This window comes from Onychomys torridus, chromosome 5 (genome assembly GCF_903995425.1).
Source record: "Onychomys torridus chromosome 5, mOncTor1.1, whole genome shotgun sequence".
NCBI classification, from domain to species: Eukaryota; Metazoa; Chordata; class Mammalia; order Rodentia; family Cricetidae; genus Onychomys; species Onychomys torridus.
In genome coordinates this window covers 10,165,152-10,189,941 of record NC_050447.1, presented here as the reverse complement: position 1 = coordinate 10,189,941, position 24,790 = coordinate 10,165,152, and the positions used below count along the sequence as shown (strand labels likewise).

The window sequence follows — 24,790 nt, the reverse complement described above, 5'->3', positions numbered from 1 at the left end:
CAGCATCAAAAGCCCCCTTTGACTCACCTAATCATGTGTAATTAAAATTAAACACCTCATCCTAGCACAGGCTTTCCCCTTTACCTTTATAAACTCCATTTTCCTATGTGCCACGTCTGCATCCTCTCTATCCAGAGGCAGTCCATTGTTCCAACCCCTACACTAACCCCTGCACCAGACAAATCTCCCTGCCCCCTACCCCTGGTCCCCTTCCCCTTCTCCCTCATCCTATATCTCCTGTCTTTGTCTCTTATTCTCTGCCCTCTGTCCCTCTGGGGCAAATAAGTCTCCTCCTCTGTGGTGAGAACTTGGTCTTGGGGTCCCGAGCTGATACTTTTCTTTCAGCTTCCACATCCAACCTTCCAGGCTTCCCTCATCCCGTGCCCTGACCTCTGACCTACTGCTCCTGGTGTTTCTTGGGCTTCCTCCACGTGTCCATCCTTCTGCACAAAATGTGCCCCTTTCTGTCACCCATGAGCCCAGCTCAGGACAGTTCCACTGAGAGGTCATGTGAGCTCCTCGTGGGCCCACTGCGTTCTGTACTTGAGGCTGGCAGAGCTCCCACCGCGGGGTGGAGGAACCCGCCACTCCTGCCTCTCTCACCAACCGGCAGTGGCCCAGGCAGTCTTTCCCCATCGCCCTATGCTCAGGAAAGTGCTCATAAGCTGAAGTCGGTCAGAACTCAGTGTCTCACGAATGGAAAGGCTTTCCATTCCTGAGTTCTGCGGTTTCTCTCACCCACCGTTTCAGAGCAGACACTTTTTTGGGAGATTTCTTCTTGAGTTTCGGCAGGGACCGGTCTTGTTCAAATCCTTCATTGTCCAAGAGCTGCCTCATAGCTATGTTGGCAAGCTGCTCCATCAGCTTGAACGTCTCGTTGATGTTGAGGAACACGGAGAAGAAATGCTCACTGGATCGTGTACTCACTTTGATCACGTCTGGAAGAAGCAGCGTGGCGTTCTTCTCCAGTTGAGTGATGTCTACCCACCGGATCACCAGCTTGGCTGAGCAGAGGCAACAAGGTCTGGTCAACACTTACTTTAGTGTCTTTCCAGATAGGGTAACCTCACAGCCTTGCTTCCAACCTGCCCAACCAACTCTTTTGAGCTCCTGGTCCTATCTTTACTGCCTCATTTGTTTGTTATAACGTGTATTGCATAAACTCTGGGATCAGAATTATTACAGAAGTCATGTTGACTAAATCAACTATACCTTTAGTGAACCCCTAGTACTCAATGGATAATTTGTTTGCAATTTTGAATCAAAAAGAATTGAATTTACTCGTTAAGTGGTCAGGAAAAGACCTCAACAAGTCTACAGACATGCTTTTGATATTCTGACTTGGTTTAGGAGTTCACTTCCCAAAGGCTCGCACTGAGACACTGGAGCACTCACTCACCTTCCCTGCCCATCAGGAAGGAGGAAAAGCAGAGGTGGTTAATGCTGAGGTACATCCAGCCCTGCCGGGGGACCTTCCCCTTCCAGTAGCTGCAAGAGTAATAGTTGACAAGTTTCTCCTCTTCGGGCATCCCAAACAGCCTGTGGAACTTCATGATGGCCTCTTTGAACTTCTCTGTGTCATCATCTTCTTTCACATCATTGATTTTGTTATATTCTGCAATGATGCCCTGATGGGGAGAGCATGTAGAAGGAATTATGACTGCAGCTGAGCAGAGTGGAATGAAACACTTCCTAAGACCAGATTAGTTTTAATGATTAATTCTCTTCCAAGGCAACCCACCAAATTCTGAGCTTTTGGTTAGTGTTAGGTTGTCCTGGAACTCACTATGTAGTCCAGCCTGGCCTTGGGATTCACTGTGATCTTCCTGTTTCAGCTTCTCAAGAGCCTTTATGTTCAGCCAATTAACAGGTAGCATTTGTGCACTAAAAGATTGCCCAAGGATTTTATTACATGTCCATTGGTGTTCATTAGTTTCTTATGCTTCCTAGAAATGAAGCTGCTTTATTTCAAAATAAGAAAACAAGCACCTTGCTGGGTTAATTTTTACTAAGCACATTATGACAGTGCTTTCATAAAGGTCAGCTTCTACCTGTCTAAAAAAAAAAAAAAACCACCATTGAAGGCCAAGGGGGAAGGACTGACTGTACGTCACTCATGGACATCCCAGAGACCCACCACCTTGGGAGTCATCCAAGCTGAAAACAAGCGTATAAAAGAAGGGAACTCAGTTAGACACAAGATTCTTTGACAGATGGACAGGAGATAAAATGTTTGCATAGCAAGTGACTGGTCTAATCCAAACCTGCTATTGAATCATTCCGGTAGCCTGAGAAGCCTTTTAGTTGCTAGCCAATTCCTCTGCAACTCCCTGAAGACTGTTTTTGTGCATCTCTTTAGAGAAGAAAGCTACTTTGGGCTGGAGAGAGGGCTCAGTGGCTAAAGGCACTTGCTGCCAAGTCTGGTAACCTGAGTTCAATCCCCAGGACCCACATGGTAGAAGGAGGGAACCAACTCCTGGAAGCTGTCCTATTAACTTCCACATGGGCACTCTGACACACACGCCAACATACATGTGCGCGAGCATGCGTATACGTACACTCAAAAATAAATATTCTTTAAAAGAGAAGGCTCCCTCAAATTCCACGATTGACTGTAATCATCAAATCGGCCTACCTCATCTCCATTTTCTCTGATCCATTCTCACTGGCAAAGCCTGAGCTCTAGAGCACAGCAGCTGTGTACGCAGGGCCCAGAGTGTCACCTGTATCTGTGTGAACATGTGAAAACTCTGGGATTTTCCTAGATACAACTGAGTCCTCTGGCATCCCTGGGATAAAAACTTACAACAGGCTCACGATATGTACAATTCCTGGCCCTCGGGCTATCTACTGGGCTCCCATTCTTCCAGGATAGCCTTAGTGTCCTCCACAAACATCCTGTTTGAGGGAGGAATAGCTACCTGGGTCAGTTAGTAATGTGATCACTGTGCAGGTGTGAGGACCTGAACCTGACTGCCCAGAACCCACACAGAAATCAGCTGTGGAGACCCACTCCTCTAAGGCTGGCTCTGCTGACGCAGAGGCCGGAAGACCCGGGTACTTTGGGGTCAACCTGTCTAGCTGAATGAGACTTCCAGATTCTATGAAAGACGCTGTCTCATAAAATAAGGTGGGGAACAATTGAAGAGAATCCCAAACACTGCCCTCTGACCTCTACACATGTGTGCATCCATGCACATGCACTCACCTCACAAACATGCATACACACACACACACACTCACACACACACTCACACACACTTACACTCACACACATGCACACACTCTCCCCAAAAAGCTGATTTTGGAAACTGGAGCAGTGACTCAGCCGTTAAGAGCATCTGTATTGCAGGGGACTGGGGTTCACTTCCCAGCACTCCCATGGTGGTTCACAACTGTCCATAACTCAAGTTTCAGGGGATTCTCTTCCACTCTGGCCTCCACTGGCACCAGGCACATATGTGATGCACAGGACATGCTTGCATATGCAAAAAAGTAAAACTAATCAAAAACAACAACTTTGACTAGATAATTCTTACTATCAGTAACCTAAGTAGATCACCACCTCTGTCTCACCAAAAATACTAAGTGCTCGTGTTCATTTTGAGTCAAATCAACACCAGCTTTTTCCTTGATTGTACAGGGTCCTCCGGGCCTACAGTATCATTTATCACTCACTCTCTCACTTTCCCGTCTCTGGTGCTGTCATCCTGAGAGTCCCTGAACTGCTTCAGTCACACCACCCCTCAGAGCCTGGCTTGGTAATTCCCACCTCCCTGTGAACCTTCTAACTCTGAGTCTTTCCCCTCACACAGCACTGGTGATTCTCTGTGTCACAGATTGGAACTATTTCCTAAATTTAATGTCCCTTACCACACTTTCTCCCTTGTGGCCTGCAGTGGTGGCAATGAGGATCGGTGGCAGAAGGGAGGCCTCTGTCTTCCCAAACTCCTCCTCACCACTCATGGGACTGACTGAAAATCTTGGACACACAGCTAAGAGCAAACAGTAGAATCCCTACAAGAGCACAACCCCACACCTCAACTTCCATCTATTCTGCCTCCAGAGCCACCCCTAGGCCCTCAGCACAAGCTGGGACTATCACAGTGGCTTTCTGTCAAGATTCTCTCCCCACTCAGGTTTTGTCCAGCCATGTTCTGAAACAGAGACTCACCAACAACATTCCTACCGAAGTCTATGCTGAGTTGACGACGGAAGATTGCTCCCTGACCATTCCCACTGTCAACTAAGCAACACGTAATTCCATCTAAGCGTTCTCAATTCTATACACTTTCAATTTCCATTGGATTCTGTTTATATTTTCCTCAACCATTAAATATGAGTTCCAACACTAACAACAGTGTCTTGAACATTTACCATACCTAACATCTAAAAGGTATCCAGTGCAGTATTCTTAGAAGAAAATATGCTGTGCTCCCAAATGAGAATAGATCTTACCGAGTCATAGTTTGGTTTTTATTGTATGATGTCAATTGCGGATTGTGGAATCTACATTGTTTCACAGTGAGCCAGGTTTAGGAAGCTAAGTTTCCAGTTGTGGACTCTGTCTTTCATCACCCAGGGTAGCAGGATGGCTGGCATGAGAAACAGCAACACTCTTCCCTGGGAGAACGTCTAAGATAAGACTGTTTTCCTCTAACTAGTTCTGCTACAAAACCTCTGAGAGAACAGAGATGTTGAGGTCCGTGGAGGCCAACGAGTTGGACCCAGGTTATTCTAGGAATGAGCAGGCTTCAGTAGAGCTAATGAGGACTGCCAGACAACCAGAGGTGGCATGAGGGCATAAGATTACTGGGTGGGAAGAGTTTAGAAGGATCTTGATGAGTCTGAGGCCAGCCTGAGCTACATAGTAACTTCCAGGTCAGTCTGGGCTACAGAGTGAGACTGTTTCCAACCAAAAAAAAAAAAAAAAAAAAAAAAGGAAAGCAAAAATGAATGAATGAGAAAGCACATACACACAATTAAGAGGAGAATCCAGTAATAGGAAGCAGCGTCAGCATTTCCTAGGCAACCCCAGCAACCTAGAATCAGCCTAGAAACCTCAAGTGGACTTATATTTATTGTTCTGGATCACTGTGGCAAAGTCAGAGTAGGGAGGACATTAAAACAAGTGATACACACCAGACCACAGGTAAGGCCCTGTATATATTTTTTTTTTGAAACAAAACACTACACTAAATACCAACTTCTAGAATGTTCATTAAACTTAAAAAGTGTTTTTAAGCATGAGTAGATTTATGAAAGTATGAAACTAAGAAATGAGAGCTTGAGACGTTCGGGGCTACTGTACATTCATCACTAGAGCAGGCAATAGGCCCCGTTTCCACCTTTCCCACCTTTAGGAAAAGACAGTCTGGAATACCCAAGCCTTCCTTGGCTTTTCTGGGAATGTTGAGCCAGAAGGCCAGGTCGATGGAACACAGGAATGGAACGTTTCTTTCCTCTGAGTTCTATGGGTTCTACTTATTCTACAATAAACCACTCTGGTCCTATGTAACAGCCCCTCATAATGTCAGAAATTCAACATATCTAACACAGCGATGCCTAATGTTAATTTTAATATGCAAAGGTGTCCTCAAAGAGTAAAATTAGCTTGGCAAGTCAGAGGCTGTCCACTGTGCTGTATGCTTTAATCACAGCACTTGAGAGGCAGAGGCAGAGAGGTCTCTGTGAGTTCAAGACAAGCCTAGTCTACACAATAAGTTCCAGATACGCCAGGACTACATAGTAAGACCCTGTCCCAAAACAAAACAAAACAAAACACAACCAAACAAACAAATGAAAACCCAAAAACTTGGTAACCACAAGAAAATGTTTAGCTTCATTGTGGGCAGAATGTTAAAACATGGAGACATTAAACTTCAAAGTCATTTCAACAACAGGCTGGAGACATGGCTCAGGTTAAGAGCAAGTACTGCTCTTCCAGAGGACCCAAGTTTGGTTCCCAGCACACACATCAGGTGGCTCACAACTGTATGTAACTCCAGCTCTGCAGAGACTTGCATTATTGTGCACATACCTTACATAGACACAAGCGCACACACCTAGTTAAAATAATAAAATAAGCCTTTACAAATTCTAACTGTGAAAGCAAGCACACAGGATTCTGATATAACAACATATACTTAAGGTCCATTAAAACATTTTGGTCCATTAAAATGTTTTAATAACTTCATCTATTAATCTCTATCCTAAAGGAGATTGGAGAAATGTAATTTGTGGCAAAAGTCACGTGAACTAAAGTGGTAACTCTATTTTTATTTGTGCCTGCCTATCACCTGCTAATTTAGAAGCAAAGGTAACTTCTGGAAAGACAAGAAAGTAAAGTCAATTATGGAGAGTTATTTTCTTTTATTAAAACAATCATAATTAGCCAAGTGGTGGTGGCGCATGCCTTTAATCCCAGAGCTTTGAAGGCAGAGACAGGCAGAACTCTGTGAGTTCGAGGCCAGCCTGGTCTACAGAGTAAGTTTCAGGACAGCAAGAACTACACAGAGAAACCCTGTTTCCAAAAAACAATCAAACAAACAAACAAAACAAAACAAAACAAAAACCAAAAAATTTCAAAAAAACCTCAACAACTATAATTATATAAATGTAGTAGACACTAGTCAAGGCAACATAGGAGAACAGAATATTTCCAGTATGCTCAACATGCTGAAACATCTAGAAATAAGTATACAAAATGTTATGATTGGCACTTGAATTCCTGTTGCCTATATAGTTAATTATTACATTAATAATTTACAAAAGTTAATTAGATATTATAACAAATAAGCCTGCTATTTCCTTTAATTATTGGACAATCTGTGAACCAGCAAGCCGTTCATTTGCACATGAATGACATTCTTTCACACACTATTACATTAATGGGGATTCCCTTTTCATAAATGGTTTCAGGGGAAATAAACTTGACATATTTAATGTAGTGAGACGAAAAACTATTTGACATAATTTGTCCTCCTATCAGACGGAAGCTTTTGTTTCTTCCTCTACATCTTTCTTATTTTACACAGAGATGGCAGTATGAGAGGCAGGACTGTGAGGTGGCCCCTGGTTACCTATGTTGTCACATGTCTGTGTCTTCTCCCTCCAGCCCCTCATACATGAAACAATTAGTAGCTCTTGTGATCTCTATATTCACACACATGAATTATTCATAAAGTCTCAGTTTCACCACACAGCTCTCAGTTACTTCATACACACACACACACACACACACACACACACACACACGTGCACGCACACGCACACGCACTCACTCAAAAGCTCTCAAAAGTTGTCTGTATCTGGTCCCTTCATTCCGCGGGAAGGCTGGGCAGAAGAATCATGCTGGAGTTCTTGTCTGAGCTTTTCCTACAGTTCATTTTCGGAGTTGGATATGGCCTGTTTCAAATTCAGCTCCCTACTTCAAACACATTGGAGCCTAAAGGGAATGAACTTCTATTTGTTATGAACTTTCCTGTTTTAATTATTATGTGCTCATGGGAAAGTTTAGTCATGTAGAAAGAGGAAAGAGAGCCCTGGCTTTTACACCAGCACTCTACCAGACTACTTAGAATTCCCCTTATTTTGGCTCTAAAAAAGGTTTTTAACCATGTCTACAAACCCAGTTGCTACAGAAAGAATTGATCATTCTGAGCAACCCCCAAACACACAAAAGTCACCTTAAAACTTTGCGTGGCAAAACTGTCATGAGCAAAGTCTGATGACCAATGAGAAACGGGAGAGACAGCTACCGCACATACGTGCCACCAGCAAAAAGCAACGACCTTCCTATGCAACAACTTCTGGAAATGAAAGAGAAGGAGGCGGGAAGACAGCACAGCCCGTAAAGTGCTTGCCCTGCAGGAGCCAGGGGCTAGATTCAACCCTAAAACAAAGCTGGGCATGGTGCAGCATCCTTGCACTGTGGTGACAGTGCAGACAGGTGGGTCTTGAGGGCTGGCAGGCCAGCCAGCTTAGTGCCCTTGCAAGTCCCAGGCCAGAGAGAGATTCTGTCTTCAAAAAACAAAAGAAAAGGAACTTGAGGAATGACACTCCGATTGTCCTCTGGTCTTCTCTCTCTCTCTCTCTCTCTCTCTCTCTCTCTCTCTCTCTCTCTCTCACACACACACACACACACACACACACACACACACACATACACACATAGACACAAACACACACACAGATACACACACAGACACAAACACACTCACACAGAGATACACACACAGAGATACACACACACAGACACAAACACACACACAGATACACACACATAGACACACACACACACACACACACACAGACACACACACACCCCATTCAAGAAAAATAAGACCCCCAAATCCTATAAAAGACAAACAAAAGACACATGCAGCAGTGAATAAATAGATACAGAACGTGGCCCTTCAACACAGGAAATGCTACCAGTTCTCACACAAACACAAGTCAGGGAAGCAGTCTCCCCAGCCACGGGGCTGGGAAGAGCTGGAAAGCTGCAGAACCTACACTATTGGAGAAGCTGAGAACAGTTAGCAGAGCAGCACACACATTGACCCCCTCAGTCTGGCAATTCTACTGCAGCTCAGCCTACGGTGCAGCCTCGGTCACATGCAAGCACGGATGCATGCAATTCTAAATGCAGCAGAATTCATAATTGCGAAATGTTGGATGGCACCTAAATATCAGAGCACAGGGAGTGACTGAACTATTTACAACACACACACCCAACACAGGACCAAAAAGAGAACAAGGGGACAAAGTAAGTCTGTGGTTCTGGCCTGGACTGTGAAATGGAAGAAGACTTGGACTTTTCAAGATGATACTATTGAAGTCAAGTCTCAGTTTAGTTTATATTAGTCTGTCAGTGTCAATTTCATATTTTAATAAAACCATCATTTGCAAACTTCCACAGTGAAGAACTATTCAGATTTTTAAAAACTTTTAATGGATATTACACCAACAGGGACATTTTGACAAAAAAAAATGGGGTATCTGTGGATTAAAATAGTTTTCAATAGAAATATCATTATTTGTAAACATAAAGTGTGAATGCTACAGTAGAAAAATGGGTAGCTTTGAATGGGTTCATGACGCACTGAGGGACAGAGGGTGTCGTGTGTCTCGGGACACAGTAGCACCTGGAGGACACAGGATGCTAACATAGCACTCCATCCCAGGAAGGCACAACTTGAATTCAATCACAGAGACATCTGACAGAACCTCGAATGAACATCCTTTTATAAAAGCCAGAAGTGCACAAATTAGCAACATTAATGTCATAAGACGTAACGGGGACGGGGGCTGTGGAAATGCTCCAGACTGAAGAGGGGAAACCAAGTCGGTCCCCTCCCAGGCTGAACAACACAGCCATCGAGGGTACAATCGACCATGTTTAGATCAGACTGTGTGGGACTGGGGAGATGGCTCAGCGGGTCAGAACACTGGCTGCTCTTCCAGAGGATCAGTTTGGTTCCCAGCACCACATGGAAGCAACCAAGCATCTGTAAATCCAGTTCCAGAGGCTCCGATGCCCTTTTCTGACCTTGGAGGGCACCATGAACACACATGGTACACAGACAGGTGTAGGCAAAACACTAATACTCATAAATAAATGTAAATTTTTTAGAAATTAGAATATATGCTAAATATTAAAGTGCTGCAATAATGATGCATTTATATACATTGTTAAATAATGTTTAGGTTTTTTTTTTTCATCAAATATCACTAATGGAAAACACACACTGGAGGATGTATTAGTTAGCCTTAAGAATCCTAAGTAAGTGGGGTGGAATGTTATGAGGTAAGTCTGAGTAAATTGAACACAGGTAGTTTATATACAGTCCTTATTTGTGCAATATTTCTGTAAATTTTAGTTTTTTCCAAATTAAAAGGTTTTGGTATGTTTAAAATATGTTTTTATTTTGAGAATTTTATATATGCATGCTACATATTTCAGTAACATTCAGCCAAAATAAACTGAAAAGGTGACTACCTGTATCTTCCCCCTCACGAACGTGGTGATGTCATTCTCGTTCTCGAAGATGGAGAGTGTCTGCAATAGATTTTGCTCCAGCCATTCCCAGTGCTCAGTAACCTCCTTCCTGGAGCCGCCTGCATGGAAGCAGAGAGGGCAGTGACAGACGTCAAGTTTCACGCCAAAGCCATGTTAAGAACCAAGCTCACTCCTCCAGCATTCGACGCCGGTGGGAGACTGCTCCTCAGCCCCAGAGATCTGACTTCAACCCCCCAGAGAAGAGACACACAAGACAACAGCTAGACGAGCAACCAAGAGCAAGTACTGTGTTCCAGATTATTCAAACGAGGTCGTTCCAGAAACAGACTGGTTTGGTTGACGTAGCCACACTTTCTGAGAGGCGCATGAACTGGGATGTAGCTCCTTTCTTCTCCCTTCCAGAATGTGTCATTTCCAGGGTGCCATAGATCTTGTCAGGATGTGAGCTTTCTGTGGTTAAGCTGCAACACTGGTGAGCAATGGTGTGCCCATGGAGATAGTATAGAACCATCTCATAATGGGAAAAAAACGAGCCTTGTGCAATTATGAATGAGATATGAAGGTAGCCCATCCCTAGAGGACAGCAGTCGCCCCGGTGCCGCTGCCTTGAAACACAGAGATGAGCTCATCCCTGCAGCTTCCAACCAAGTCACTACATTTCTGCCAGTTGCTAAGAAACACAGAACCTTGCTTGGAAACTACAAATTAAACCATCCTAGCCTTGTAATATCTGCAACTACCCTGCCGGGCATAACAGCATGAGCGTCAGGATGAAGTTAGGCAATGCTAGAATAAACTCCCTTTATCATGATCGTATGGGAAAAGGCTTTAGGGATAAATTATCTGCAGTTACACATCTTGACTGCATGCGCTTCCGATCCCCACACTGAGGAGTGAACTCTGGTGTCATTGGTTCTTTGGACGTCGCCTAAGACTCCCAAGTTACCTTTTAATTGAGATCTCAAGAATGCTCATTTTCTACATTCGTTGTCACTAGAACTTCAGGATTCCCAGCAAAGGAAGAAAAGTGAGAGACATGTGCGTTATCTGCAAATAAACTCAATTCTCTGGACTCTGAACTAAACAAAGCATCATCAAGACTGACAGGCAACCCCAAGGATGGCAATAAAACGATAACATTATAAAAATGATGCTCTCATAAAGGGTAATGAAAAGGTTTCTCAGCAGAGCAGTCGTGTGAGGCCCTAAAGAAGAGATCTTCTGCACCATAGGTGCTTTCTATGGCTCTGGGCCAGGGGCAGGCACATGTGAGGGAAATATGATGCCAGTATCACACATGTGGCAATGCCTGGAACTCAAGTGAACCTGACGCCTCCCTCCATCTGGCCACCATGAGTTAGGTGGCTATCTTTAGGTAGTTTTTGATATCCATCTCAAATTCTCTACAGGAGAAATGAACACATGATCAATGACATCTCCTCCCCCTCAGACTGGCCCTGTGGACACCATGAGGGAGAGGTCTACTGGCACAGCTCAGAAAGTAGGGAATGCTTTCAAACACAAAATGCAATTGTTATTTGGAGTATTTAGGAAACATCAATTTGAGGAGTTTGACAGAAAAACTTTTGACCCTTTACAGTAAAAAATTCAATAATAATTCGAATTTTTTAAAAAAAATCAAAATAAAACTTTGGACCTCCCATACTCTGGTTATCTCTTCAAACTGTATGAATTTCTCACCCCAAACCCAAACCCTTCTTTGTTGAGGTCACTGACCTCATGAGCTGTGAGATGCTACTGATCTCAAGGGCACCTTGCAGAGTGAGTGCCAACCAAGTACCCACCATCCCGCAGTTCCATCTGTGCTTGTTGGCATGATCAGATGCACTGAGCCTTAGAAAAGAGGCACTGGGAGAGATGCGCAGGACTGCTGAGCCTCTGCATATCTGCTCTGCACAGCTCCCAGTCTCTGCCTCTTCTGTGATTCATCTTTACTCTCTCATGACTGTGCCAGGAGCTGGGTGTCGCTTGGCAATGGAGATCTGCTTCTTGAATGGCATCTTACCACACTCTGCCAGTTACAAGAAATCACACTATAACTTGTATGTGTGTGTGTGTGTGGTGTATATATATGTCTGTGTGTGTGTGTGTGTGTGTGTGTGTGTGTGTGTGTGTGTGTCTGTGTGTCTGTGGAGGGGAGAAGTCAGCTTTGAGCAGCCTTCATCTGACACCCTCTCCATTAGTTTTGAGATAGGGTCTCTTGTTGGCCTGGAAGAAGCTTTCTCAGTTTCTCTTCCTGTTGCTGTGATAAAACACTCTGATAAAAATGACTTAAGGGAGAAAGGGTTTATTGTGGCCCACAGTTCAAGGGTACAGAAGCATGGCAGAGAAGTCAAGGCCACAGGAACTTGTAGCATCTGGCTGTGTCCCATCAATGGTCTGAAACACAGGGGAGGAATGCAGTGCTGTGGCTCAGTTCCTGCTCTCTATTTGCACAGTCCAGAATCTCAGCTAGGGAATGGTACCACCCATAGGAGTGGGTCCTCCCATCTCAGTTAACATAATCAAGAGCGCCCCACACAAGCATACCTAGATGTCCATCTCCTAGGTACTTCTAGAGCCTATCAATTTATCAAGCTGAAGGTAAACACAACCTATTGTGGGACTCAACAATGAAGCTAGACCTGGGTTCTCCTGACTGTTGTCCTGACACCAGGATTACAGGTACTTGCTACCACACCTAGTTTTTTTTCCACATGGATGCTGGGAATTAAATGCATGTCATCAGACTTCTACAGTAAGCATTTTATTGATTGAACTACTGCCGCAGCCTGACGTTTAGATTCCCTGTTTCACCTACATGATCCAACCCATTGTCTTGGCTCAACCTCAGATTCTTTGGTTGTCATGAATTAAGATTTAGGGCAGAGCAGCTATGTCTGTGCTTTGCACAGCTTTGGATTGCTTTCAGTATTTTCTTTATCCACAGAGCTGTGTATGTACATCTCTGCCACACCCACACACACACGGAATAGTGTGCATACACACATTAACTTGACAAGCATCTACCCATGCCCCCATGATCCCTGTTTAAAGCCAAATGTAGAGCATGGTGGCATGTGCCTACAGTCCCAACACTTAGGAGTTTCAGGCAGGAGGACCGTTGTGAGTTTGAGGCCAGCCGAGACTATACAGTAACACCATCTCAATAAGTGCTGTGGGTGTGCGTGTGAGATGGCTCAGCAGTTAAAGTCACTTACTGCCAAGCCTGATGACCTGAAGTCAACCCCTAGGACCCACAAGGTGAAAGGAGAACACCCACTCCCACAAGGTGACCTCTGATCTCCACACACACCCATGACACTGTCATCATAGGTTTCATACATGTGCCTGGGCAAATTGTCAATGCCGTGTGTGATGATGACGGAAAACACTGAACTATTGTGGTCTGATAACTCAATCAGTTTAAAATGTATTTGCAACTCCGTGAAGTATACTTGAAACTAGAAGAAATAAATGCTAAGACAGTCTCACAGAGTGATTTTATCCGACCTGACCTCTGAGGGTTCAGAACAAAGGTTTAAGGCCCTGGGGATTGATAGTCGGTGGCTAGCACTTGTACGGTACTGACAAATATACATGTTGGGCTTTGGTCCTGAGACCACAGCACTGCCCTGAAATTTTCTCACTGTTAGGGTGGAGGGGAAGAGACTGAGAGAGAATATGTTTGCCTGTAAATTAAAACAAACAAATTTTAACACAGCAGAAAACAAAGTCTACTAAAATTTCTTCCTTTCTTCCTTTCTTCCTTCCTTTCTTTCTTTTTTTGAGCCGAGGATCGAACCCAGGGCCTTGCGCTTGCTAGGCAAATGCTCTACCACTGAGCTAAATCCCCAACCCCCACTAAAATTTCTAAGGGTTAAAAACAACAGTGTGGTATTTTCAGATGTGAAGCAAGCTGAATGGATCTCTGACATGATTTAGTCTTCAAATACACAATGTTGAGAATAAATCAAATAAAAGGAAATCAACAAAGACATCTGTGGTGGTTTGAATAGGAATGGCCCCCATGGACTCATGTGTCTGAATGCTTGGCCCATAAGGAGTGGCACTATTAGGAGGTGTGGCCTTGCTGGAGGAGGTGAGGCCTTGCTGGAGGAGGTGTGGCCTTGCTGGAGGAGGTGTGGCCTTGCTGGAGGAGGTGTGGCCTTGCTGGAGGAGGTGTGGCCTTGGTGGAGGAGGTGTGGCCTTGCTGGAGGAGGTGTGGCCTTGCTGGAGGAGGTGTGGCCTTGCTGGAGGAGGTATGGCCTTGCTGGAGGAGGTGTGGCCTTGCTGGAGGTGTGGTCCTGCTGGAGGAGGTGTGGCCTTGCTGGAGGAGGTGTGGCCTTGCTGGAGGAAGTGCGTTGCTGTGGAGGTGGGCTTTGAGGTCTCATAGATGCTCAAGCTAGGTCTTGCGTCACAGTCTTCTGCTGATGCCTTCTCAGCTCCTTCTCCAGCACCATCTCTGCCTACACACCAGCATGTTTGCCACCATGATGGTAATGGACTAAAACTCTGAAACTGCAAGCTAGCCCCCAATTAAATGTTTTCCTTTGTAAGAGTTGTCATGGTCTGTAGCAGGCTTTCTTGTGGGCCACCAACCAGCTCCCAAATCATGACACGGAGACTTATTATTAGTTATGAATGCTCGGCCTTATCTTATGCTTCTCTCATTATGTTCAGCCTTGTCTTATGCTTGTCCCACTAGCTCTTATAACTTACTTTAACCTGTTTCTCTTCACCCTGCTCTGCCTCGGGGCTTTTTACCTTTCTTTCATTCTGTATGTCCTACTCTGTGTCTGTCTGTCTGGTGGCTGGCCCTGGGCATCTCCCTTTCTTTCTCCCTCATTCTCTCTCTGTCCTCTTCTCCTACTTACTCTCTCTTCCTTCCAGCCCTGCTTATCCCTCTCCTGCCTATTTATTGGCCTTTAAGCTTTTTGTTAGACCAATCAGGTGCCTTAGGCAGGCAAGGTGAAACAGCAACACATCTTTACATAATTAAAGAATACAGCATAAACGAATGTAACACATCTTTACATAGTTAAAGCAGGGGGCTGGAGAGATGGCTCAGAGATTAAGAGCACTGCTTGTTCTTCCAAAGGTCCTGAGTTCAATTCCCAGCAACCATATGGTGGCTCACATAGTTAAAGCAATATTCCACAGCAACAATTTGCATTGTCTTCTGGCCCTCACATTCATGCCTACATATGTATACACACCCTCACACACATGAAAATTCACATACATATGCATATGCACACACGCAAGAATAGTCTTTGAACTATGCAGACTAAAACCATGATTCTAAAGATGCCTATCAACTCCCACATTGTCTATCTCATGTGGAAGGAAAATTAAGCTGACATTTTTTGTCTATTGTAGCAAAAAGCAGGAGTAGAACCATTAGCAATGCTGAATTGCTCTCTGGGTCTGACAGCTACTGACTGAAAGGATGTTGAATCAGGAAGCCAGCACAGAGCCCTTACATGGTGTCAGAACAGAGCACAGGATGTGAGAATGAGAGCTCTTCATGGCCGGCCTTGAGTGGGAATGAGAGCACTGCCCTCCTCACTTCCTCAGTACGATGGTTGACAAGGTGATGCCAGTGGACCTGCCAGTTCTGAAGCCAAATGACTCAATGTCATACTGAACACTGGGCAGCCCCAGCCATGGCTCTGTTCAGGGCTATGAGAGGCGAGATGTCCATCAAACAATGCAGCTGACACTGATCCAGGTCTCGTTACCACTTTAGCAGTGAGCTACACTCATCCACAGGCCCAGAAAGTTCCTCTTGCCTGATTTTCAGTGTCTCAAATCTAAGACAAATCATACACCCGGGATTCACAGTTCAGAGTCCTGTTGATCTACAGAGTGGTCCATGTCAAGACATAAATGGCAGATATATGTGGACAGTCAATGCTCTCTTAATTCAGTTCACTCTCCTGGCTAACTTACAACGTCATGTAGGATAGGGCTTTGCTATCTTATGGCTTCCAAGGATGTGAATCCAATTTTCTCTTGAAGTTTCTCTCACAGAAATTTGTGAAATACACATAAACTTAAAAGCCTGGGACATATTTTTCCTACCAATTACCAACTTTGCAGTTTAACCTTAAATCACAAGCAGTAAGGTCAGCATGTTGAAGAAATGCTTGTGGGGTGGGAGCTTCTGTGTTAAATATTAGCAAGTTGGGTTTCAGACACAAGTTGGAACAAAGTGAACATTGTTAAGAAAGAACAATCCATGAGTTGATGGGACTTTGTAATGACTGTCACTTCCTGGAGTCTTCTGTGAGGAAATTCTGGGCTGTCTCTATGAGTAATCAATGCACACAAAAGATGAAGCCATCCTGGGTTACTACAGTGAGGTCATGAAATTGTGACAGGCACTACTTAATAGAAAAACGAAGGTGCATCTTTTGGGGGGTATAAGTTATGCCAACAGCAAAATTATAGCCTTATGTTCGTTCACCTTGGTTCAGCAGGAATTAGCAAACAACTAAGCTTTGTGGAACCAGGTTCCACCCCACGCTGAGTGTTCATGGAAGAGTTGCTCTGTGGAAGGGCCATGCCCCAGAAGCCATCTGAAGAGCACTGATGTCAGGCAATGAGCAGGAAAGGGCGCGACTGACATACAGAAGAAAGTCAGAGGCACAAGGCAGTGCGCCCGTCACTGAAACCTGACCTGGGAGCCTGAAGGCTGCCATGAGATCTAAGCCCTGAGGACTCCTGACTCCACAGGATCCCTAAAGCATCCAGGACCCAAGAAACGAACCGCTGCAGGTGAGTGAGAAGGCCAGGGTGCCACATCCTCATTAAGTCAAGGGTTACAATAGCTTTCCATGATCTTCAATGTCCTTTGTGTGTGTGTGTGTGTGTGTGCATGCGCTCGAGTGTGTGCATGCGCTTGAGTGTGTGCATGCGCTTGAGTGTGTGCACATATTCATGTGTAAGGAAGTGCACGTGTGCATGCCTGTGAAAGCCAGAGGACAAACTCAAGTGTTGTTACTCAGGGACTGTTCATCAGGGTCTCTCACTTGTCTTTAGCAGCCAAGAGGAAGTGGCCCTCAGGGGTCTGCTTGCCTTTCCATCTCCAGTGCTGTCATACAAATGTACACATCACAGCAGATTTCTTATGGGGATTCTGGGGTTCAATTTCAGATCCTAATAAGCATTCTACCTATCAAGCTATCTCTTCAGCCCTGTCTTTTGTTTCAAAGTGTACCCTTCAGGCTTTGGTGTCAGATTTAACATGATTTTAGACTGTTTTCCAAATTACCAACCAGCGACCAGCACAACCCCCAAGACACTCCCCTAGCTTTCTGTTGGAGTATTGGTATGTGTCGGTATGAAGCTCTGGGTTAGGGAATTCTGAACAAGCTGTGGCCTTTTATTAGTCTGTTAATACTGGTTTACTGACTGTGGGAAGATGTCTATTAATGTAAAGAAAATAAAAGGGGGCAAAACAAAGTAATAAAACCAAACAGGAAACTGGCACTCCTGCTTTTCTTGCTTGTCACGAGTAAACAGTGACTGTAAATGTCTTGGCCATTCTGTGAGCGTCAACAATAGCAGGGGTGCTTGCTATTGTTCTAAACACAGTACATCACAGATACTATCAGGAAGAGATTAAAAAAAAAATCTCACTCCCAGGAGCTACCGGGATGATACATGAAGGACCACCGGATAAGCACTTAAGAATCCGCCATGTTCCACTTTGTTTCCCAGATTCCCTTGTAGTTAGTGAGGCCCATTGGAGAAGTTCCAGCCAGAGTGTGAGTAGATGTGATGTGTACCACTTGTGGCTGAGGAAGTGAAACTCAGCTGGACTGTATGTTTCACCCTTCCCTTGTAGGCTGGTCTTCAAATTGTGTGTTCCTTCTACAGAGCGTCCCTCTAGATGGAGGCTGCACGATCCCAGTAAGACTTCAGAGCAAGAAATTTGACCATGGTAAGCCACCAACACTTTGGTGCTGAAGTGACCACGGTTCACTACCCCAAACCCACAAGACTGCATTCAGCAAGCACATTCCTTTTAAAGCTGCTACCTGGAAGTTTTTTTCTGTAAACATGTGCATCACAGAATCCTGGGACTTACCACAAGCGATGGTCCAATAGACTAGGGAGTCTGGAGTCTGGTACAGGATTCGGTAAGGTGCAACGCGGGCACTGGAGTCCAATACTACATCCAGGGTACCCACAAGGAGGCCTGAAGATGGAGAAGTGGGAAACAGGTCAGAATTTCCAGAATCCCAAACCATCAGTGTGAGCTCGGCACTCCAGCTGGGTCTCCTGATGGCCACTCTTCCCATTGCAGGGCACCTTGACAACACTTTCATCATACAGGATGTTGGCCCCACGTTACTTGTTTCGACAATCTCCAAGAGGAGCTGAAGCTGACAAATGGAAGGCTTTACCACCACATAAAGCTCAGGAGGTCCTTGCACAGTCCCTGGTATATGGTGCTTTTCATGGATGCTGTTAATAATAGGAAAAGCCATGAACTCACACCCTGGAGTCTTTCCTCTAGCCATCTTTATGCCTGCTACATGCTATGCCCCACCTTGGGTTTTGAAAAACACCTCTGACTGAGTAACTGGACTAAGCCATGGGAACCAAGTGTAATTATCTGTCTGATTTGGTGTCTCAGGATGTTCCACCTGTATTTTAATCTGCCAAACTTTTCTTTCGTCTTGAAAAATTTAGTACAACTCAGCTCAAACTACTAACTTTCTACTATGTAGACAAATCCTGAGGGTGCAAGAGTCCCCAGGGCACCTGCAGAGGAAGACAAAGTCACTGTTTCAGAGTGAATAGGTATGAGGCAGATTCTCTCATGTAGTAATTTTTGGCCATCTGTGACATCCTCACTATATCTAGAGGTCATGGGAGCCTGCTCAGAACTCTGAATGACCCATTAATAAGGCTGAGGGCCAGGTCATACATTCCTGGTAGCACAAAGCTAACTTTTGATATATTTCCTCAATGAGCCTCAGAGTAGATGGGCTTGTCTTTTTTGGCCGCCAGTTAAAAAAAGGTGACATGGAGACTAATTATTAATTATGAAAGGTCAGCCTTAGCTTAGGCTTGTTTCTAACTAGCTCGTATAACTTAAATTAACTCATAGCTTTTAATCTACATTCTTTTATGTGGCTCGGTTACCTTTACCATGTATTCCCCAACCTGCTTCCTCCCTGTCTGTCTAGTGGCTCTGCCTTTCTTCTTCCCAGAGCTCTCTCTGTCCAGAAGCCCCGCCTATTCCTCCTGCCTAGCTATTGGCTGTTTAGCTTTTTATTAAACCAATCCACAATGACATATCTTTACACAGAGTAACCAAATATCTCACAACAACACAGAGTCAACCTGGACCTGGGGGAAACCTACTCTCATGGAATAAATCTAGAGAAGTGTGGCCATGCAATAAGGGGCTTAGCCATCGTTTGGCACAAAGAGACATATCTTCAAGGCACATGATCCCTTAAGAGGAAGCTGGGGTGTCTGTTAGGAATCACTGTCCTGGTCACCTTGTTTGAGACAAGCAGTGCTGGGCAGATGCAATCTCTTCTTGGCCTGGTAACACTTCTCATAATTCCAAGCCCACCTGTCAGGTGTGGGACGACTCTACAAAGCAAGAGCCTGTCACCACCACATGTGCCTTCCAAACACTTTTCATCCAGTGTCGTCCCCCCCCCCCCACGCGCTTTATCCACCCTGAGCCAGCATTACCCACCAAACACTTCCTTTCTAAAATAACAAGAATGGGCGGATGGGGACCCACACCCATAAATTCTGAGGGGTTTCATAAATCAGATGCGACATTTGACTGAACAAATTCGAAACATTCCTGCTATCACTTGGGTAAGTGTCCTCCGCAGGTCCACTAGAGGATAGCAATACGCCCAGTGAGTCTATTTTCTGAGAATGTGTGATTAGTCAAAAGCAGAGGGTGTAGGGTTTCGATGAATGTCATCTAAAGTCTGTATGTGAAAAGCTTGGTCCTCAGGGTAATACCCTGCTGTGGATATCGCTCTGTGTAAATGAAGTTCTGATTGGCCAATGGCCAGGCAGGAAGTATAGGCGGGACAAGAGAGAAGAGAATTCTGGGAAGTAGAAGGCTGGAGGGAGACACCGCCAGCCGCCGCCAGGAGAAGCAACATGTAAAGACACTGGTAAGCCACACGCCATGTGGCAAAGTATAGATTAACAGAAATGGGTTAATTTAAGATAAAAAAGGTAGATAACAAGCAGCCTGCCACGGCCATACCGTTTATAAGCAATATAAGTTTCTATATGCTTTCTTGGTTGGGTCTGAGCGATTGTGGGACTGGCGGGTAAGAGAGATTTGTCCTGACTGTGGGCCAGGCAGGAAAACTCTAACTACAATACCCTGGGAAGGTCCTGACAGGACCTGCTGGGAGATCCCTTAAAGGACTGTGAGACCCTTGTCCCTCTCCTCCTCTTCGCCCCTGACTGTGAGGTAGGCAGTTTTCTCTGTGGTGTGCTCTATCCATGTCTATCCACGCCAAAAAGGAAACAGGGCTGGTGTGATGGACAGGGCAGTAAATAAGCCCTGTTTTATAAGTTAAATCACCTCAGGTATTTCCTTACAGGGACTCAAGCAGCCCCCACCATTCAGACGTTTCTAATTAGCCCAAGTTATACAGCAGGGTTGGCCTCAGAGGGGCAATTAAGGTCTCAGAACAGTTAATAACCTTAGGGCATGGCACTTCTTTAGTTATTAATTTTCTGTTGTGTGTGGAAAGGTGGTCCAGATGCATCCCCAGCTGGCCTCAAACCCAAACTGAAAACAAGACTGGCCTTGCAATTGAAGCGACCCCCTTGCCTCTGCCTCTCATGTTGTGCCGTTTTAGGTATATATGGGGCAGAGTTTTATCAGTTATGGGAAGGGGGTCATATCAAACCACTAGCTAGTTTCTGAGGACTGGAGGAGTAGGCCATAGGTAGGGTCAACAGGCTGTTTAAAGCAAGCAAGAATCTTCCAAAGGTTCAAAGGGAACCTGACTAGAACATTCCAAGACTCCATTTGCAGTCTACTTTTATGTAAGAGTGAGGTTTACTGGGAATGGCATTGGGGACATGACGGTGGCCAATGCTCGGGGGAGGAGACTAAGGTCTGGCTTGGTGTGCTTCAACAGTGAGCAGCCTCCTGTTAAGCTCCAAGCTTAGGGGAGCTCAAGGTAAGCCTCCCTAAAGTTCTGTGTTCAGCAGAAAACACCACTAGGCTCTCTTGATGTGACACTTTCCCACAACGTCTTGGGTTTTGTTGCTGACCATACCAGAAGCACCTTGGCGCACACACTACTCCACAGACCACCTCTGCTTGGCTCTGGCAATCTGCACACTAAAGAAAGAGCTATGGACTAATCAGCCTGTGCTGGAAAGCTTGATGCCGGGTCTGAATGGGCTCCAGGCACTTTGGCGGAGCTGGGCAAGCCACTTAGCTTTACGTGGCTCTAGTTTCCTCATTTGTAAAGTGACCGCTGTAGCACTGTCTTCCTGAACTAGAATTATTAATCAAGTGATGTGGACCACAGGGAAGTCCTATGCCTGTCCTTGGTCACTGTCCAAGGGCAAAGCATCTATTTAGACTCCTTGCAAATCACACTGATCATCAGCTGACCTGAACAGATCAGAGAACAACAACAGCAAAAAACAACTTTTTCTAAAGTGGAAACTAGAGTTTTCTCTGAACTAGATAAATTGTGATAAAGCTCTTTAAAATGAAATTAAAATTCATGGACCCTGCAGAGTTTGGTTTCTACACAATGCCACTGACAAATGCATTTGTGTTCACTTTATGGTGACCCAGATTTTCTGAAGATCTCTAATTATTTCCATTACCCACACATGGGAATGCGTAGCAACCGGAGAGGCAGGAAGTAAGGCTGGGAAAAGTGGTTCTCCTCGGCGCTAGCCAGAGTCAGGAGATGCCCACCGGAGTCTGGCTGGACGGCTAACAACTGTATGTTGCTAACAGGACTTTCTTCTTGGGTCCAAAGCAGATAGAATGCCCAGCCTCCTGCAACTTGCACATGTCTGTTCTCAGGGATATAGACTTCAGGTGAGGCCAGGGAGCTGGAGGCAAGGATCAGCATCGTCTCTAATGCCTATTGAATACCATTATTGACAGACACCCTCCTGTGGGCAGGCCAAGAGCAGTGCACGCTGGCAGCCTGAGGCTAGAGTGCTTCACTCCTCACTTTCCAGATCCTGCTTCCCTGACTCAGTTTCTCCATCCTTGTTGGGTCCCTAAAATTTTGTACTCTGTAACATAAAAGCTGAAATAGTTTATAAAATCAGTATAATATTGGGATACCCCTTTATGCTACAAATTTAAGTCCTTTTTTTGCATGAAAATTCAAAGGAGTAGGTATTCGAACAGAATATTGCAAACTGGGCTATGGTCATTCAAGTCAATAAATCCATACTTTCAGTATTAACCAGAATCCCAGGCATTTTCATACCTTGGTCACAGGGACCAGATTTTTTAAAAAATTCACATTTATTATGTGTATGTATCTGTGTGTGCATTGAGTGTAGATGTCTACAGGCAAGAAGAAAGTGTCAGCTTTCCTAGAGTTGGAGTTACAGGAGGTTGTGAGCCACCTGATGTGGGTGCTGGGACCTGAACTCAGGTCCTCTGCAAGAGTAGTGTGTGATGGTAGCCACTGAGCCATTTCTCCAGAACCAACACTGTAGTTGGAGAGCTTCTCTCCAGGTGCCACCAAGCCCCTGCGGTCCCTCAACCCACGTATAAAATAATCACACAGACATTTATATTATTTAAACTGCTTGGCCATTAGCTCAGGCCTACCATTGTCTAGCTCTTAGTCTTATATATTTTAGCCCATTTCTATTAATCTACACTTTGTCACGTGGCTTGTGGCTTACCAGTACCTTACATCTTCCTTGTCATGGCGGCTGCTGGCAGGATCTCTCCACCCAGCCTTCCACTTCCCACCATTCTCCTCCTCCTTGTCCCGCCTACCTTATCCTTCCTGCCTGGCTACTGGCCAATCAGCACTTTATTTATTTTATCCAATCAGAGCAACACATTTGACATACAGACCATCCCACAGCACAGCACTGACCAGGTTTTCATCCCATTTGGAACACTGCTGTCTGCTTTTGACTCTCACTTGAATGACAGACCCTAATCATTTAATGATTCCTTTTTCTAACTAGACTCAGTCCTGTTCCCACAGCGCTGGCTGCATTTATTTGAAAATATTTCTACATCTTGCCTTGCATCGCTCTTGCCCTCCTCACGGGGAGCTCCTTGACAGCCAGGAAAAATTGATTCTGCAGGGACCACAGGTTCTGCACTTTGATTGGAAGCCAGTAAGACCTGAGCATGTGTTTGATAGAGAAGTGAGTTACATATTTTTAAAGTCTAAATTAATTATTCTAGTGCTGTCTAAGCCTGACTGATACAAGTCGTGGCTCCTGTATCTACCCTCTGTTCATTTAGAATATGACCTGATTTGAGTAGAGACAGGCAGTAGGAAAAAGAGGAAGAGAGGGATGGAGGAAGAGATAGCGGAGGGGGGGGGGAGCAGCAACTATCCGGACTTTCTTAGAAGTCTTCTCACCGAGCTCTGGAGTACTGTCACAACACTGCTCCGTCATCATCTCCCACACAAAGCACTGCTGGAACAGCTGCCCCAGCCAGCTATTTCTGGTGTTAAACAATCTCTGATCGCCTGAGATAAGGAAACCAAATTATGGCCCTCAAAATAACTATTGTCTGATCTTCCTTCAGCTTGGGCTCAGGAATATCTTACCAAGCAGAACTTCTATCTTCAAGGAGACTCCGAAAACCCTGGGCAAGCGATGTGCCTAAGCTTTCCCCTTGGTTGAGGTGACTAGGAGGGTGTAGTACGAGGTGGCCCTCCACATCTGGAACACTGGCTGGGACTAGTGCATGGTGGCTGGTCTACAGTATGCCCCATGGGGGAATGGCAGGGATGTATCAGGAGTGTGTGTGTATCATAGGAAGGTGCTCACGACATCCATCAATCTATTTGTGAATGGTCTCAGGTGACCCCCATGCGAAGCTGGAAAGGATCTGACGCTCCCCCTAACTCTGCCATCTCTTTCTTCTGAGAGGAGGCTGTGATAGTGGGAAGGGAGGTGGGTTCAGGCTGGGCTCATGTCCTGGCCATGTATTTCCTTCATTGCCTACTTCCAAGCACAGAAAGTAAGATGGCACCCAACCTAAAGGGAGGCTGAAGGTGTGACACACGATTGTTTAATGAAATATGAAGAGCCATAGAAAAGTATTAAGAACTTGGAAACTACATGGAGCATTCCAGGTACTTTTGACATTCTTTCCCATCTGCTGTGCGTTTGTGTCTTCAAAGGAAGACAACAGAGCACACACAGCAAGGTGCTTTTGTGGTCCTATATTCCCAGCTCTTTCTCCAGACCCTTCTATAGCATTGATTGGCCTGTGTGTACATGTGTTAACACAGATGTACTTTGTAATTTATATCCATGATAAAAAAAAAAAAAAAGCAGATACCCTGTGGCTGGGGATGCTGCTTAGCTGATAAGTGTGCCCTCATGGATTCACTCCTCACAATGGCAGAAACCAGGATGGTGTCACACATCTGAATCCCAGGCCTCAGGAGGTGGAGGTAAGAGGATGGGAAGTTCAAGGTCCTCCTTGGTTATGTGGTGAGTTCCAGGCCAAAGCACCAACAAAAGGAAGGTAGGCAACACTAACAATTTACTTGTACAAAA

The 24,790-nt window shown here is 45.1% G+C and overlaps 1 protein-coding gene across 1 annotated transcript in view; it reads right to left on the bottom strand.

The window, feature by feature from the left end:
• Positions 1-24,790, bottom strand: part of Tbc1d9 (TBC1 domain family member 9) — a 77,368-nt gene that overhangs the window by 37,276 nt on the left and 15,302 nt on the right. Inside the window, exons 2-5 of the mRNA XM_036187585.1 lie at positions 18,123-18,233; positions 10,004-10,122; positions 1,400-1,628; positions 743-1,004 (exon numbers count right to left, since the gene is read on the bottom strand). Of these exons, the coding sequence (XP_036043478.1) occupies positions 743-1,004; positions 1,400-1,628; positions 10,004-10,122; positions 18,123-18,233 (721 nt within the window). The remainder of the gene's footprint in view (positions 1-742; positions 1,005-1,399; positions 1,629-10,003; positions 10,123-18,122; positions 18,234-24,790) is intronic.